General features: G+C 38.2%; 1 protein-coding gene across 1 annotated transcript in view; it reads right to left on the reverse strand.

Annotated features, from left to right (window-relative positions):
* Nucleotides 1-18,309, reverse strand: part of l(2)k05819 (transmembrane protein 94-like protein l(2)k05819) — a 304,060-nt gene that overhangs the window by 44,442 nt on the left and 241,309 nt on the right. The window contains exons 20-23 of the mRNA XM_067150433.2: nt 15,874-16,018; nt 15,472-15,680; nt 5,293-5,467; nt 5,094-5,214 (exon numbers count right to left, since the gene is read on the reverse strand). Of these exons, the coding sequence (XP_067006534.2) occupies nt 5,094-5,214; nt 5,293-5,467; nt 15,472-15,680; nt 15,874-16,018 (650 nt within the window). The remainder of the gene's footprint in view (nt 1-5,093; nt 5,215-5,292; nt 5,468-15,471; nt 15,681-15,873; nt 16,019-18,309) is intronic.

An 18,309-nucleotide genomic window follows, 5' to 3' on the forward strand; every position in this document is an offset into this window, starting at 1 on the left:
GTATCACACATACCACTTAGTCGAGCAGCTCTTCTTCTTTCTCTCAATTCTTCCCAACCCAAACATTGCAACATTTTTGTAACGCTACTCTTTTGTCGGAAATCACCCAGAACAAATCGAGCTGCTTTTCTTTGGATTTTTTCCAGTTCTTGAATCAGGTAAGCCTGGTGAGGGTCCCATACACTGGAACCATACTCTAGTTGGGGTCTTACCAGAGACTTATATGCACTCTCCTTTACATACTTACTACAACCCCTAAACACCCTCATAACCATGTGTAGAGATCTGTACTCTGTATTTACAATCTCATTTATGTGATTACCCCAATGAAGATCTTTCCTTATATTAACACCTAGATACTTACAATGATCCCCAAAAGGAACTTTCAACCCATCAACGCAGTAATTAAAACTGAGAGGACTTTTCCTATTTGTGAAACTCACAACCTGACTTTTAACCCCATTTATCAACATACCATTGCCTGCTGTCCATCTCACAACATTTTCGAGGTCACGTTGCAGTTGCTCACAATCTTGTAACTTATTTATCACTCTATAGAGAATAACATCATCCGCAAAAAGCCTTACCTCCGATTCCACTCCTTTACTCATATCATTTATATATATAAGAAAAGATAATGGTCCGATAATACTGCCTTGAGGAATTTCCCTCTTAATTTTTACAGGGTCAGATAAAGCTTCACCTACTCTAATTCTCCGAGATCTATTTTCTAGAAATATAGCAACCCATTCAGTCACTCTTTTGTCTAGTCCAATCGCACTCATTTTTGCCAGTAGTCTCCCATGATCCACCCTATCAAATGCTTTAGACAGGTCAATCGCAATACAGTCCATTTGACCTCCAGAATCCAAGATATCTGCTATATCTTGCTGGAATCCTACAAGTTGAGCTTCAGTGGAATAACCTTTCCTAAAACCGAATTGCCTACCATCGAACCAGTTATTAATTTCACAAACATGTCTAATATAATCAGAAAGAATGCCTTCCCAAAGCTTACATACAATGCAAGTCAAACTTACTGGCCTGTAATTTTCAGCTTTATGTCTATCACCCTTTCCTTTATACACAGGGGCTACTATAGCAACTCTCCATTCATCTGGTATAGCTCCTCCGACCAAACAATAATCAAATAAGTACTTCAGATATGGTACTATATCCCAACCCATTGTCTTTAGTATATCCCCAGAAATTTGATCAATTCCCGCCGCTTTTCTAGTTTTCAACTTTTCTATCTTATTGTAAATGTCACTGTTATCATATGTAAATTTTATTACTTCTTTGGCCTTAGTCTCCTCCGAAGAGAATATAAGCTTTTGAAATGTGGTGTTACAGAAGAATGCTGAAGGTGAGATGGATAGATCGAATCACGAATGAAGAGATACTGAATCGAATTGGTGAGAGGAGATCGATTTGGCTAAATTTGACGAGAAGAAGAGATAGAATGATAGGATTCATCTTAAGACACCCAGGACTTGTTCAGTTGGTTTTTGAAGGAAGTGTAGGTGGTAGGAACGGTAGGGGTAGACCAAGGTATGAATATGACAAGCAGATTAGAGCAGATGTAGGATGCAATAGTTACGTAGAAAGGAAAAGGTTAGCACAGGATAGGGTGGCATGGAGAGCTGCATCAAACCAGTCTATGGACTGATTACTCAAACACACATTAGAGAGAAAGTAGCATAATTAAGAGGTAGAAACATAAATAGGAACACACAAAAGGATAAACACAATGACAAGTCAGCATCAGAATAGGGAGAACTAAACAAGGAGACAAGACAAACATAAAAACACAAAAGGAGAAGGACTCTCCATATTGTCATACACTGCTGTCCACGAATAGACCAGCCTTCTCCTCATCAATCCCAATTCTTCCTCATCCATTTGTTCTCAACCCCCGACAAGTTGTACACAAAAAACCAGAGAAGATGAACACTTATGTTTGTCCATGTCTTCAAGATTGTCCTTGCTTATGGGTTTACTGAGGTGACCCCTTCATAGTTCAACTGATTAACCATTTCCCACTTGACTCAAACAATTTTGCAGTGTCTACCTGTGATTCCTCAAGGAAAAAAATACTGTTTTAAAATGATCCCTGCTGAGAAGTGATCTGCTTGAAACAAACTTTTCATGTAAATTACTCCAATTATGTATTTAAAAAAAAAAAAAACACACACCACTACACACACCCACAGGGAGAGAGAGAATTTTTAGGGGGAAAATCAACACACACGTTTTGAGGTGGGAAAGGGTTAAATATTACCTTTCACTACTGTATCTTGAGTTTAAATCTTGATGATGGATGTTTTGATACAAGCACTTGTAATTAACTGGTTAACTGTGTTCACGAACTGTTGGATGCTGAAAACCATGAGTACGTCTCAAAAGAACCAATATTTGAACTGCATAAAGCTATCAAGATCAGAAACATAATGAGATTTTGTTGAAGTCACTCTTCCATCTGTAGTATCTCGGGTTCAGAGGCAATGAGGGAAATGAAAATGCTGATGAACTTGCCTGACAAGGATCAGCATCCATGTTTCATAGGATCAGAACCAACTCTTGGAATACCAAAGTGTTCCATTAGGAAAGTAATCATGATATTTATAATGTGTATAATTTCCACCTATTCAATACAGTGTACAATAAAATCATCTATAATATTATTTAGTTAACATTTCAAAGTGAACTCTTTGAGCCATCATCAATACTGAAAACATACAATTATATTTACATCAATTAGATTATAAAATTTAGCTATGGTGTACATATTAAAATGTACAGTCCTTGTGGAATGTCTTGGATGCTGAAATGTGCATATCTTAGACGACACAATTAACAGTACCACAATGATGACTACAATTAAAATATATATAACTTGTTTAAATTCTGCAACTCCTTCAACTGGAAGATCTATTACTGAAGTAGTATTCTACAGTAATTATTCAATTTTTAAAATGCTAAAGAGTGCTATGCTATTAATGATCACATATATTTGTGTATGGAAATTATACACTTTATTGAAAATGAAAATGAATGAAAACCTACAACCTGTTTTCCAGTCATTGACCGGGTCAGGGATGAATGAATGAATGAATCATATATAGGCTATTAGTACGATGGGGTCGCCACTCCCAAAGTGATTTATTAATGACTGATAGATACTATGAAATGAGAATGGAGAGTTTTGCTGGAATGAAAGATGACAGGGAAAACCGGAGTACCCGGAGAAAAACCTGTCCCGCCTCTGCTTTATCCAGCACAAATCTCACATGGAGTGACCAGGATTTGAACCTCGGTATCCAGCGGTGAGAGGCCGACGCACTGCCGTCTGAGCCACGGAGGCTCTCTATACACTTTATTATAAATATCATAATCAATACAGAACATGATTTTTTTTTTCCTTTCATTATTTGCAATTGATCATGAGTTGGTCCTGGGGATAAATACCTCAAAAGGCAGAAAGCAACCACACGCATCACACAATGGGGAAACTATCTGACTAGCATTAATCTAAACAGGGTAGTACAATAAGCCTATAGGCGGAAGTGTATCTGGAGCAATGCTGACGGACCATTGTTACTTCTTAAAAATCAAAATGGTTGAATCTGTCACTGCTTCTCCTTCCTCAGTGTATAGGTGTATGCCATTAACAATGTGCTGATGTGCATTCTTCTCAGATTTGTGAAATATAAACAAATCTCTTGTTTGCAAACTTGCACATTACTATATAAAAGTACAAAAATTACTCTTACCAGATGAGGAGGAGTAGACATAGCAATAAATGTAACAGCATCTGAAGCTTTAACTCATTTCAAAAATGGAAGAATTACTGTAGGATACTATCCTGCATGATTGGTAAACTAAACCTAATCTAACCCTATAACACTACAGTCCTGAAGGGCCTTGGCCTACCAAGCAACCGCTGCTCAGCCTGAAGGCCTGCAGATTACGAGGTGTTGTGTGGTCAGCATGACTAATCCTCTCGGCCGCTATTTTTGGCTTTCTAGACAAAACCGCTATCTGACCATCAGATAGCTCCTCAATTCTAATCACGTAAGCTGAGTGGACCTCAAAACAGCCCTCAGATCCAGGTAAAAAACCCTGACCTGGCCGGGAATCGAATCTGGAGCCTCCAGATAAGAGGCAGGCACACTACCCCCTACGCCACGGGGCCGGCATTGGTAAACAAGGTATTGTTTTATTGGATAACAAAATAAAATAAGACATGTTATAAAACATTTAAAATAACTCTACAAGAATAGCCATCTGATTACTTTTACTACAAAGTGGTCACATGATCACTGCATCAAGTTACACTACATATAGACTATAGTCAGACAAAGTGTGAACGGTGTGGATCATGTGACATATACCATTCTCTAGCATGCAATAAAAGGACCATCTCAATACAGCAACTTTACAGTGAATGACAGTTTAGAACTGTAATAATATGTAACATGCACACTGTGTACTTTTCTTTTTAATTATGGTCATATATAGAAAGGAACACAAAGAGGATAAAGACAATAACAGGTCAGAAAGGAGGAGCAATAGAAAAGGTAAGGTAAGGGTGTATTCTGTCCGAAGGCAGGTTCAAACCTCTGCAGAGGTGTACCTGAGCCGGAGTTTATGTACGGTAGGATGGCCAGTTCCTTTCTCCTCCTACATTCCCATATCCCCCCACAACCAACAGCGCGTGGCAATCCATCCAAATCTTGACCACAACCAATGTTGCTTATCTTTGGAGATCTCATGGGATGCGGTGTTTCAACACGGCTATGGCCATTGGCAATAGAAAAGGAAACAGTGAAAAACATGAAAATACAAAAGGACAATGGCAATCTCTACATCTTCATGGATGTAGAAGAATTCAGACTAGTGAGCAGAAAGCCTCTCTCTTACAAGGAGGGAGTTTATCAAGATGTGGAGACTAACCTTGTCTTTTTTGTCTTTTCATATTGTCCTTGTCCCTTTTCTCTTACTCCCTCTTCTGATGTTGGCCTGTCATTGTGTGTTCCTATATTTCTACAAATGACTTCACTTATGTTACATTCCAGATGTGAGGAGAATACCTGTAGAGAAGACAGGAGGCAGCATGAGGAACATGCCAATGACTTGCAAAGTGCTCACAGACACAGCACAGCACATCCAGAACTGGACACAGTTCCTCACACACTGCATGTGATGACGAGACTAAAAACACAGTTAAAACAGTCAGTTATCAAATATCAAATAGTTAAAACTACTATATCTGCAATGGTCAAGACTCACCTCCATGATCAAGTGGAATATGGAGATGGACTTCTCTCGTCGGTAGCTGAGGGAGCAGGCAATGGCATTGAGAGTACGACTCAGTTCAATGGGCGACGGTCCTTGCTCGGGGGTCGTCTCCTTGAAGACAGGAACTTTCTGGCAGACTTGTGGATACAGAGGCTCCACTGCTATACTACAACAATCAAAACTTGCAGTTTAGAGGAGAACGAGAAAGATTTAGAAGAGCACTCATACACAATTTCCATTATTAAACAGAACTAACATTAATCTGACAAAGTATGTAAAGGAAAAGATAAGGATTTAATTGTTAACATCTTAACCAGGGAGTTTCCACTGAGAAATGGACATCCATAGTGGAGAATATATTTTGACTGAAAATGAGTTGCTGTAATTAGTCACGCCCATTATCATGATATGGGTGTCGAATTACCTAATCTCGCCCATTACTCTTCTGTGAATAATGAAGAAACTCGTCCCACCCACTATACGCTCCTGTGAATGACAAAAGGAACTGTCCTGCCCTGCCCATTATGCATGTATGCCTTCACAGAAGACAAGTTATATATATTTTTTTTGCTATTTGCTTTACGTCGCACTGGCACAGAAAGGTCTTATGGCGACGATGGGGCAGGAAGGGCCTAGGAGTGGGAAGGAAGCGGCCATGGCCTTGATTAAAGTACAGCCCCAGCATTTGCCTGGTGTGAAAATGAGAAAACACGGAAAACCATCTTCAGGGCTGCCGACAGTGGGGCTCAAACCCACTATCTCCCGAATAATGGATACTGGCCGCACTTAAGCGACTGCAGCTATTGAGCTGGGTACGAGTTATCTAGTCCTGCCCGCTTTGACATAAATATGCCTTATCCTCCTCAGACCCCGCGTAACCTATAGGTTACATAGGTTGCCAATTTTTTTCTCTTGGTCGTCAAGCTATGTAGCCCACTACTAATGATTCCAATACCATCACAGAGAGTGTGACACAGGCTTTGCCGATTTCCAGAATTTTATCTCCCCACACTGGGTCACAATGAATGTTTACAAAATGGAGTCCACTGTTTATTGGCAGAAGTCGCATCACAGTGAAAGTAAGTACACTTTTCCAGGAATAATATTAGTTTTAGTGTTCTAAAAAGAATAGTAATGATTCTAGAATCACAAATACGTAATTCATGAATAATGTGTAGGAACTGGCAAAGCATAATGAACAGTGGCATATCTTGCAATGATGTAACCTACAGGTTAGATGTAATATTTCACACAATGTTTTCTTTTCTCTGTTGTTTTAGGCCTTGATTCTAATTCGATTCTGGAAATTGTCAATGAAAATGGTCCGATATTTCAGACCTTTCAGATGACGAGCATTAACTTAACTACAAAAATGTTTTCATTCCATACTGTACCATTACGTTACAGTTGAGACGGTCATTAACATGGAGATGTAGCGGATAAAAATGGCGCAGAGCAGCTTCAGGTGGCGTAAATGTATACGGAATGTAGTCATATGGCAAGTCGATCGTAATTAGAAGGTGGAGGCTGATACTGACCGGCGAGAAAGAAGAGAGTTTCCTAGATAGAACAACTATGGTCCGTAAAAATAATTGAAATCATTCGATTCTTAACTACTTTGAGAGAAGAAAAACTGCACTTAAGACGGATAGCAATTTCCACTGCAAATTAAGAAGAACATTCATCGCGACAGAGGAAATTATCGTAAAATACACACTCAAAGGCGAAAGGAATACATACAAACTTCATGTCCAAATATCGAAGTAAAGAAAGCCTACGGACTAGTGGAACAGTGACGAGAAAAGGGCCAGTAACAGTACAATAAGTGGCCGTATATTATCAAGAAACACAGAAATAACTGTCAGAAACTCTAAGCAATATTCATTAGGCGATATATTTGACAGAAAGCAGGCCTAATTGAAAATATATATAACTTTAGAACACTGTTTTAGTCATAAGGAATATAAATACAATCATACGTATTGGAAAACCTGAAATGCAAGAGATTGATATGTATTCTGCAAGATTTATGCTGTCTTTTCATTGCATGGACACTGGAAACGTGATGGAGCTCGCTTAAACTGATGGTGAAGGACTGCTCAAGATGCCATAGCTCAAGCCAGATTGTCTGACCCGTGCCCAGCCGTGACATAATCCTGGATCATGGCTGATTATTCGGAGATGTCGTAGTTGAAGAAGAAGCCAGCAGCTAACCAGCCGACACGAGATAAGTAATTTTAAAATGAATACCTTGAAACATATTAACATATTTATATGAGTGCAAAAGTGCCTACAGATAAATTAAATGTGCCAATAAGTGAATACTTGTGCACGAGTTTAAGTAAGTAACCACAAACATGTGCCATTTTGAGTAATAGTAATGCCGTGCTCGTAAGGTGATTTTAGGTTAATGTAAACAGAAACGGAATGTGTATATCAATGTTTAAGAGCCAATCTACTTGGAAAGATCAATTAGTATCGAACCAGATGAGGTTAAGAAGAGAGTCTGTGATGTATGAAATGTAACCTAGATATTACTAATACTAGATCGGCAGACATGGCTAAATACGATTATGAAATTAGAAGAAATTGATTTAATGTTAGGAAGTTGCCATTTACGAATAGATATTGAAGTCAATGGACTGTTTTAACCGTAACAAAGAGGTTGTTAAGAAGAAGTTAGATGAGAATATGTTTTATATGTGGAGGTATCGGAAAGAAGAGATATACGAGAGTTATGAAACGATAATAGTGTTAGGAAATATTAATTGTTCCTTGAATAAGCAATGGCTGGATGATGTTATTGCGGAATTCTATGTTGGTTACAGTTATAGTATGGTAGATAATACTGCAAACGATGAAGTTAGGTCATGTCTGAATGAATATAAGATACAGTCCAAATATTAAATGGTCGATTGGTAGTATTTACATCAAAGATATCGCCAGGTTATTTGAATATCAGATGTATTATAGAGTAAATATAGGAATATGAAGGAACATCGCTTAACAGGACAAACGTCTTATAATGTGAATGTGGATTGGTAGAGCAGATTTTAACCTAATTTTGGCACAGCGGTAAATGATATGAGAGTTGATTTAAACTGCAATGGCACGTAAATATGCAATCGTTTGGCACGAGTTTCATTGTTTGAACTGATTATCTTAGTTGTGGCACTCACTACTGAGAATATTTGATTTCTTCTGGCACATATGAAAGAATATAATAATGATATACTTGGTATTAGTATAGATTGATTTATTTAAAGTGCATTGATGTTTTGAAACCATACTTGGGAAACATACTGCTTATCTCATGTCATGAACAAGTCATAACGAAAATCCAGCGAAAATCCAAATAAACCAAACAGGAAGAAACACAACTCCCTCCTAATAAATAAAGATTTAACCCTCTCTTGCCCCATGATATATGTTGAAATGATGAACTGTGGTCATACAACAGGACGATAATGATAAAGAATGAATTCAAAGATTGTAATTTAACAAAATTTCAATTATGTTTATGGTGTTGATTTTTGAATGCAAGGATAGTAATGTAACTTAATTTTCTTTTCGCTATTGTCCAGAACTTAATTTTTACTTCATTAATATGATATTAGCATGCTAATTAATATAGGACTATTTATGCGTTTTCTTTCTGAGAGTAACTTTAAATACATAGTCATAAGATAGTATAAGAGCTTATAATATATCTTTATGACAAGTTAGGAGCATTTTCACAGATTATTACTAGGTTTTGGGGGAATTGAATGATTGAATGATTTATTGCATATATTATCACTCTTCAACGGAACCTGCGATTTGCGAATATGATTTAAGAACCCAAATTAAATATTTTACCCTGAATAGCTAGCTGAACATATACTTCCAACCACCGTACAGGAATTACGCAGTAAACCCCCGCTTTGTGAAGATTAATAAATTTATTTCTAGGTGGAAGGGTGTAATACCCTGGAGGGGTACAGCGGGCCTCCTAGAGGGTAACGTCCTCTCTCAGGCCAGGGAGATTTGGAGCAGTGAAGCAGATATGTGGAGAAGGTAAGGGGGTTGGCAGCCGTGTCCTATACTAGAAAGTGTCTCAGCATTTGTCTTAGTGCAGGCGAATGGAAAACCATGGGAAACCATTTTCAGGACAGCCCTTTTCATCTCCCGAATACAGAGTTGTGGCTTTCTGCTCTGCTACACTCACTAAGGAACTCACAATCACAAGTTGAGATGGAAGAGGAAGATGACGATACAAACAGAACGACATTTGGAACGTTGCACCGAAAAAGTAAGGCAACAGTACCTCTGCATCACGACAGTTTTTGCAAGAGGAATGCTGATCATCCATCGGAAATCCCTGAAAATGTGAAACCTTCCCAATACCGCCTACCAGGATGTGACATTTCAAAATGCAGGGTCATGTGGTCCACCTGTAAGGAGTTTCTCTGCATGAATACAAATCAAAACTGCTACAAACTTTTCTATGAGTTATGATTTGTTGTAATTGGTTTGTGAACTTTTAGTGTGTTGCTGACTCATTTAACTTAAATCTGTAATAACTTCATATGAAAGTAATTTTTTAATATATTTATTTTGAAGTCTAAATATAGTGAATTGATGTTTAACTTCAGAGTGCTATAATGTAATACCAATATAAATGGTTCGTTATTGGACATTATAAATTTTCCAGCTAACTCATTCCTGGTTGCTAGTGTTTCGCCCCAGTGTGCTAAGTTGGGCTCATCAGTTGGTAAATAGCACACCCAACAAGATGCCGCATGGCTAGTGCATACCGTGGTGGCCACTGCGTAGGCTACTTGGAGCCGCAGGCAGTGCCAATGCACTATGAGAGACTTTGTCTCATTACCAAAAATTGATGCCTGCCTGGCCACACAACACTGACAATCAGGAACTATCTCCAAAGAAAACACAATTCAGCTTAAAGAAATTAACAGCTGATGGCAGTAGGTAACAAAGAAATGCCAAGGCTGTATACTCCGTAAAGCTCGGCGTCATTTCTGCTGTAGCATACGAAATATGTAACCTTAAAGTTGTGTCGGACTAGGTCCAACATAGGACTGGAACTGAAAATTAATGATGATGGACTAAGTCCAACATTGGACCCCAAAGGGTTAAGCTATCTTGAAAGTGTCTTCTCCAGTAGCGAGAGTGCTAAACTACAAAACAGAAACTCCGAAGATTCAAACTTCTTCAACAAATAGACAAGGCAAATTCTTTACGAGCAAAACAGACAATTGTTCAAATCATAACTTCTGCAAATTATAAAATACTCTTGGAGACTTATGTATTAAATACAGAGACATCAATAAATTACAATTGTTTTGAAATTAAGTGAACACGATAAACCAGAATGTTTTGATTGTATCATACAGAACGGACTGCTACCGCATACTCCAGCTCATGATCCAAGGGAAAATATTTTGGAGAAGAGGCCCAGATCATAGTCTCATTTCACGACTTGGGAATTTACAACAATGACTCAGAATATCATCCAAAAAGACTGAGAGCTGCATGTATAAAATTGTTTGGCAATGTATAAAGAATGCAGGAGATACAGATTCCCAGGCAGTACTTAGAAAGATGGTGCCTGGAAAGGACCAGTTGAACATCCCAGAAGGAGCTTACTGGACATAATTAAAGATGATCTAGCAAAAAAAGAGTCACTGGAAGATATAATGAGAGAAGAAGTTCATAAAGACAAAAACAGATTGGAGGCATATTGTTGACACAAGTCCTATCCAGTCCGCTGCCCCCATCAAACCAACATTAGTATATTTACGTAAGCCCTCCCAAACAGCAGAAGACTATAAATGCATATTTATATCTATGTAGATGTATTTGACTGTTTCACCACACTGGAAAATATCACAGCACACATATCTGAAGCTCTGACATAGATGGCTTTCCATCACATTGGTGGCCAAAAGCCTTGATGAAAATAAAAATACAGTAGAAGTCTGTTATAGCGAGAATTCATAACAGCGAAAAATTTACTTGCTATAGCGGATTGTAGTTATATCCGACTTTTTATAGAAGTCGGGAAAAACCCCATACACATTAAAATCGGTATGAAACGGCAATCAGTTTGTTCAAAATTTGCGTTTCCGCAGATGATATCCACACTATGGCTTACTTGTTTGTAATTTTTCGAAATCCGATACTACATGAAAGCGTATGTTTAATTTCATTCTGAAAAAATATGGTACCGTATTTCTCCGAATCTAAGACGGACCCTACGTTTTCCTTCAAAAAATTTAAATCAGGCTCAAAAATTACTTTGTAAAATCATATGAATGCCTTTGTTGTACAGTAAGCCAATGCATTTTTAGACTATTTTTGGATGCCGAACATTGGCTTTCGTCATGCTGTATTTTTTTTGTGGCTGCACAATTATTCTTTATTTTCGTGGGTTTAATGACCGTTAACTTAAAATTGGCATCATAATACCGATGAGAACCTGTTGAAAATTTGCCGGCAATACCTATTCCATGCGTCTGTACAATACGATGATCCATCAGGAAATTATTCTTGCTGTCTATAAAACTGTTACTTCTAATCAGCATCAGATATAACAGGCTACCGCTACACGCACGTCTCACTTGCCGGGTTTGGCCAAATTCAGCGGCTAGCGATGTATAGGCCTAATCACGGACACTGAAAGTCAATGACTGAGTTTATTGCGCCACAGTATGGCCATTCTGCCCTTGTGTTTTTCGTGCACATACCTCACAATTTCATCTTCGACTTCTTTATAGTGTCCTTGTTGCGGACCACTGAATGCATTTTTTGTACAGTACGCATTTTTTAGCTCTTTGTCTTCAGGCTAACACCAAATATTGGCTTTAGTTAGGCCTATGCCATATTTTCTTCTTTACAATATAACTATCCATCACGAAAATATTCCTGCTGTCTATAAAACTTAATTTTACTAAGTGACAAGTACAATAGATGCGTTATAACTCTGCCACTGAATAGCCGGCTTTACGAAGAATTCGAAGGCTCGCATGTTTTAATCCCATTTTGAAGATTTGACAAATGTTTTTGTAGAGGCTAATAGAACGTCATTCTCTCTTCACTATTTCCCGAGATCCAGTGACGTTACACACAGGCACAGTACAACCGGTTGTCACGGCTAGTGATGTATAAGAGGCGCTTGTTTATTATCAACGAGTATTATGTGTGCGTGCAGTGGTGAAAAGAACCAGCGTGGTTACCGCGTTAGTTGCTTGTGGTATCCATTAACTTACTGTTAGGCTGCGAATGCAAGACAACCCTTGAGTTTTCGCATGATATTCTGAGGAAAAAATATCTTCTTGGATTCGGAGAAATACAGTATCACTCCAGAGGTTTCTGTGGCAAACACTTCAGTTTTCTTCTTCAAACAGCATCATCTAACCTAACCATATATGTATCATGAAAACATATTTGAAACGCATGTAGAGAAATGATAACCTCCTCGCTAAAAATTTTCCAAAATTGAATTAGACGAGAGAAGATATGAACTATTTTCTGAAATCAGTGACGTACTCTGCCATATCTTGAGGTGTACCACATTCTTACTTAATTTCCGTATATAACATTAAAATTAAGAGATCGTTTACTTCAGTCTTTATTTTTAACCAGTTAACAACTGCCATCGGCCACGTTATTTACGCATTTATTACAAAAACGTGTTATCCTCTTTCATTTAGAATTTTTTTTTAGAGTACATTAGTCGATGGGTATTACTAACTGACTCCAACATCGCCTTCGAATGTCGACGAGAGAGCTCGCAAATGTACATAGTGAGAAAACTATACCGAACCGAAGACGATCAATTGCAATTTGTGGCAAACATTTCAGTTTTCTTATTCAAACAGAGTCACCTATCCTAACTTAACCGTACTATACGTATGATGAAAACACACTTCAAGCGCCAGTACAGAAATGATAACCTTCTTGCTATGAATTTTCATAATAGCTTTTCCGTACTTTAACCAGATGCGAGAAAATATAAACTAACCTCTAAAATCAATTATGCACTCTGCCATATCTCGAGGTGTATCCCATTCTTACTTAATTGCAGTATTTAGCCTTAAAATTAAGCAGTCCTTTAGTCAGCCTTTACTTTTAGTGAGTTAACAAGCGTTATCAGACACGTTATTTATGCATTTATTAAGAAAATATGTTCTCTTTCATTTCAAATTTTCTTTACGAAACAGCAGTTGCCGGTTGTTGCTAATCGACTCCGACATCGCCTTTGAATGTCAACGACAGAACTCGCTAGTGGACATAGCGAGGAAACGATACCTAAGGTAATCGATCGCATGCAATATAATCGCTGGGGTGCATAAATATCCGTAACAGAAAAATCGCGCGCGCTGAATCGCTCGTAATAATGGATGCGTCATTGATAGGGCTCTCGCTGTAACCGAAGGATGATACACAGCTTAAAATAGGAATTCTGAAGGGACTGAAAGAAATTGTTACTATAATGGAGTTCTCGTTATATGCCGTACTCGCTATAGCGGACTTCTACTGTATCTATAATCTTTCAACATTCACGTGATATATTCAGGTTTAAAGTGATATAGTAATTCATGTTTTACAATTCACTGGAAGTAGTAATGGTTCCTTCAGACTTGGAATAAAATAATGTTTTTGTATTCTACAACATCAGGTTGACTGACCAGTCTAAGGCACCAGACTGAAGTTCTGGTTCTCAATTGGAGTGTGGGTTCAAACCTCAAAACTGAAAAAGGTTTGAAACTGTTAGTGTGTCGTGTGTGTAATGTAGTATGTGTTACTGGTGCTACTTTACTGATGAAGGATGGACACTAAAGGCTATGTTCGAACCCGATGGTAGGACATTGAAAAATGGATTTATTGCACAATGCTCAAGATTTCCTGGGTAGACCACTCTGTTATGCCAGGAAATCAAGTGAAGTGTACCCCTTACAAAATGCAGGAGAGAAGGCCATTTCGGTCACATTTTCAGAAATGACAAATACAGCCTGATACAACTGATTATAGAAGGCAAGATAGAAGGGAAACGTGGGTGTAGGTGGAAAATAGAGCTGAGCAATGAACAAGTCTGAGCTCATTCCATCAGGTTATACCTCTACTCAATCCGTTTGGTCACAGAGCAAACCTGCTGCTAGAACGAACAGAGAGAGACTCATTAATGAAAGAGTCTGGAGAGGCTCGAACCAGACTCATTGCTGTTCAGTTGAAATAGGTGATATTTGAAGCCAGCAGTATGAGTCAACCTAAACTCAAACCTCAATAACAGGCTCGTTATATCAGTATAACTGTCCAGACTTGTTTCCGCTCACTGTGATCAGACAGCTTGGACAGTTCAGTAGACTCATTTGTTCAATGAAGTTGAGCATCTTTTCAAGTTTGGTTCTTCCAAACACCCACTAAACAGTGTGTTCGAGCAGGAAGCTCTGAATGAGTCTAGAATGAGCAGGTCCCATTTCTTTTAAATGAGTTTGTGTGAGGCTAGACACCATTTTACACAGCAGATTTTTTCTACAAGTTGATTTACGTCACACCGACACAGGTAGGTCTTATGGTGACAATGAGACAGGAAAGGACTAGGAGAGGGAAGGAAGTGGTTGTAGCTTGATTAATGTGTGAAAATGGGAAGCCACGGAAAACCATCTTCAGGGCGCCGACAGTGGGGTTCGAACCCACCATCTCCCGAATACTGGACACTGGCTGCACTTTAGCAACTGCAGCTATTGAGCTCGGTATTACACAGTTCTAGTGGAGAAGGATATGCTGGATAAAAAAACCTATGACAATGGTTCAATATCCACAATATTGCAACTCTGATATGGTTAACACAAAATAGAAAACTACCCCATGATGGTTGCCAACTTTTTGTGAGGAGGAGGAAGAGGAGGAGGAGGAGGAGGAGGGAAATTTGCACTTGTAAATACCATCAATGTTTGGGAGAGTACCTCTCAAATTTGGTTTCTTTGTCTTCACACCTTGGGAAGTGACAAGATCAGAAAACTGATCTGGGTCTGTAACATTTTTCTCTTTGAACTCTAGGTACTTGTGTTTCATGGTCTGTTTATTTGCTTTCTTCTTTCATTATCAAATTTTATACTTTACTTCAGAGGTCTGATGCCTTTAATATAACAGAAAAGCTAGTACCTAGCATCTGCCTGCATCAGGATGGACATATTGTCAGCATTCGCCGAGGAACCAATCACACACACCACTTCTCCGTACTCCTGCATGATGTGCAGCATCTCGCATGTAACACTTGGTGTGCAGTCTGTGAAGAGTGATACCAAGAGAGGAACATTGTCAATCTGCTCCAGATGAGGACGGATCTTTTCTATACCTCTTGGTAACTTTGCCTGAAACATACGTTTTAGTTTTAAACAAGTTGCATATTTAAACATAACTAGGTCACCTATTGCGTCTGAATATTTGGATGCAGGGAGACAAGAGGAATGGCAACATCATATCATAAACAGACTTTGTTAAGAGAAGCTCAAAACTAATTGCATACATATTTTGTTACACAATGACAAAACACACTACACTCACCCTATTTCTGAGGTCAAAATTTACTGGAGCACTCTGCTCTGTGCTGTCTGTTAGACAACTGAGAGAGTGCCATGGTTCCTGCTGTGGGCTCAGGTCAATACTATGAACCAACACACTATCCTGGCTTGTTACATGATCTTCATCCCTGTAAAAAAGGATACATACATTACTAACCTTAACACTCTAAATCAAGTCACTAACCTGATTGTTAAAATCTGTAAGAGAATACTGTATACCCTGATGAGACAAGGAGCAGTTGAAGAGCTATTTGTTTTATGCTGCACCAAAATAGGCAGGTCATGGCAATGATGGGATATGACAGGGCTAGGATTAGGAAGGAAGTGACTGTGGCCTTAATTAAGGAAGAGCCCCAGTATTTGTCTGGTGTGAAATTGCGAAACAAAGGAAAACCATCTTTAGGACTGCTGACAATAGAAAAAGAAACTGAGGAGAGGAAGGAAAGCAAAGAGGCAAAATTTCCTGTACGTAAGTAAAAGGAAACAAAGTTTCAGTGAATATTGCGACTGCCTACTGCTAAGGCCTAAATCATTGAAGCATAGGGAGACTGTAACCAAATGAAAATAACAAATAACAAAAAGTAATTAATCATGAGAGTGGATTTATTAACCCATAAATAATGGGAAAGATAGTCACAACATATCACAAATTTAAACAAGAACTTGCCATGCCATCCAATAGTACACATGCATAACAGACAAAATAACGAAGCATCCTGTATTTTATGGGGCAGTACAACATTCATGCTAAATGTCCTGCGTAGCTCCTATAAGGGAAGGCAATTGTCCCGTAATTCACTGTATTTTGAACCTCGAAAGAAATACACCAGTGTTTTCCCCCTCCGATAAATAACCAGTGACTATTTCTTTAAAGAGGACACATTTCTTCATTCCTTGGTTTCCTCCTTTCGTGTGAGAGTTCATGCCTAGTACTTTTGGCGGTTCTCAGATGTGAAAAGTACTGGTAATGTTCTGCTAGGAATGAAATACAGACTCATTATTGGAAATGTGTAGTCTAATGGTGGTCACCATCTTGGAGTATATTACTCCGGAAGCTTTTTTACAAGTTGCTTTACGTCTCACTGACACAGATAGGTCTATGGGCTATGAGTGGAAAGGAAGCAGCAGTGGCATTAATTATACTTCAGAAGTTACATCTACTAAAGAAGCCTATAATACAGAAGTAAACTAATGCGAGAAAGAGTTATTTACTCAGGGAGTAATGTTAGAGAACTGAAACATGATTTACTATTTTAGTTATTCCTATAGAAGTAGTATTCATTACTCGCACAGAGATGCCAACGTACAAAGTTGGCTGTCCATACTGGCAGTGTCTGCTGCAGATAAAAGAATCAAGAAACGTGAGAAAAAATATTCAGACTGTTTAACACTATTATTGTCAATTTTTTTAGAGTCTTGCATTGCCGTTCAATACAACCATATACTTCATGAGGATTTTTTTAAATTTCATATGGCGTGGACAATTATTACACCCTCCGTGTTTAACTAAAAAATCACACGTGATTCACAAAACATGAGCCACAGTAAAATTTCAATGAAATCCTTTCCGTGTATTACTTTTATGAAGTGTATTGATTGGGTGGACCATTAAACCTAACACGAGTTCTTGATTTAAATACAGATTCGTTGCAGATCGTTTTTGTCCATAGTCACTCGGCTCTTCACTGATTTTACTTGTACACATCTTGCTACTTTATTTAATGTTACATCACTGGAATAAATGTTTGCACACTATGACATAAATCTGTAACAAAAACAGGCAACGAAAGTTTAATCTTTAATCAGCACAGGAAACTCCTTACTAAATCAGAAGTAATACAACAGAAACTGAGCACATATGCTGGGAATCTGCATTCATCAAAGAATGATATTGAATTTTATGCTCTGTGTTAAATGTTTGTAGACAAATTTCGCTATCTAGTCATTTTCTTCATGAACTGTTTTCTAACGGTGAGTCTCCTGTTTATGAGCCTTTTTTTGTTTGTTTGCAGGACAAGTGAAGAATTTATAAAGAGCATTTTGATTTTGTGAAATCCATAATTATCAACACTGCTTCTGTATTGCTGTATTGTAAGTGAGAAAATTGTAGAAACTCCGGAAAATCTGTAGTAGTTGGCAACTCTGCTTGCAGAGTATTGTGTTCATGTGTTTTATTTAAAGCTACAAATAAGTTTATGTGCAATAGGAAAAGGGAGAAAAACAAATGTGCAGATGATAAAAACATATTAGTAAGCGATAATGAACATCCATGCAAAGGTTATACTGTGCAGAAAACATGACGTATAAAGATGCTGGATAGGGACAGTAATGTCTGAAAAATAGTGAGTAATAGGGAACAATGATGACGGACCCTAGTTTAAAAAAAGTTCTGTTTACTTGACTAGGTCCAAAATGTTCA

Source organism: Anabrus simplex, chromosome 6, assembly GCF_040414725.1.
Source record: "Anabrus simplex isolate iqAnaSimp1 chromosome 6, ASM4041472v1, whole genome shotgun sequence".
In the NCBI taxonomy this organism is placed as follows: Eukaryota; Metazoa; Arthropoda; class Insecta; order Orthoptera; family Tettigoniidae; genus Anabrus; species Anabrus simplex.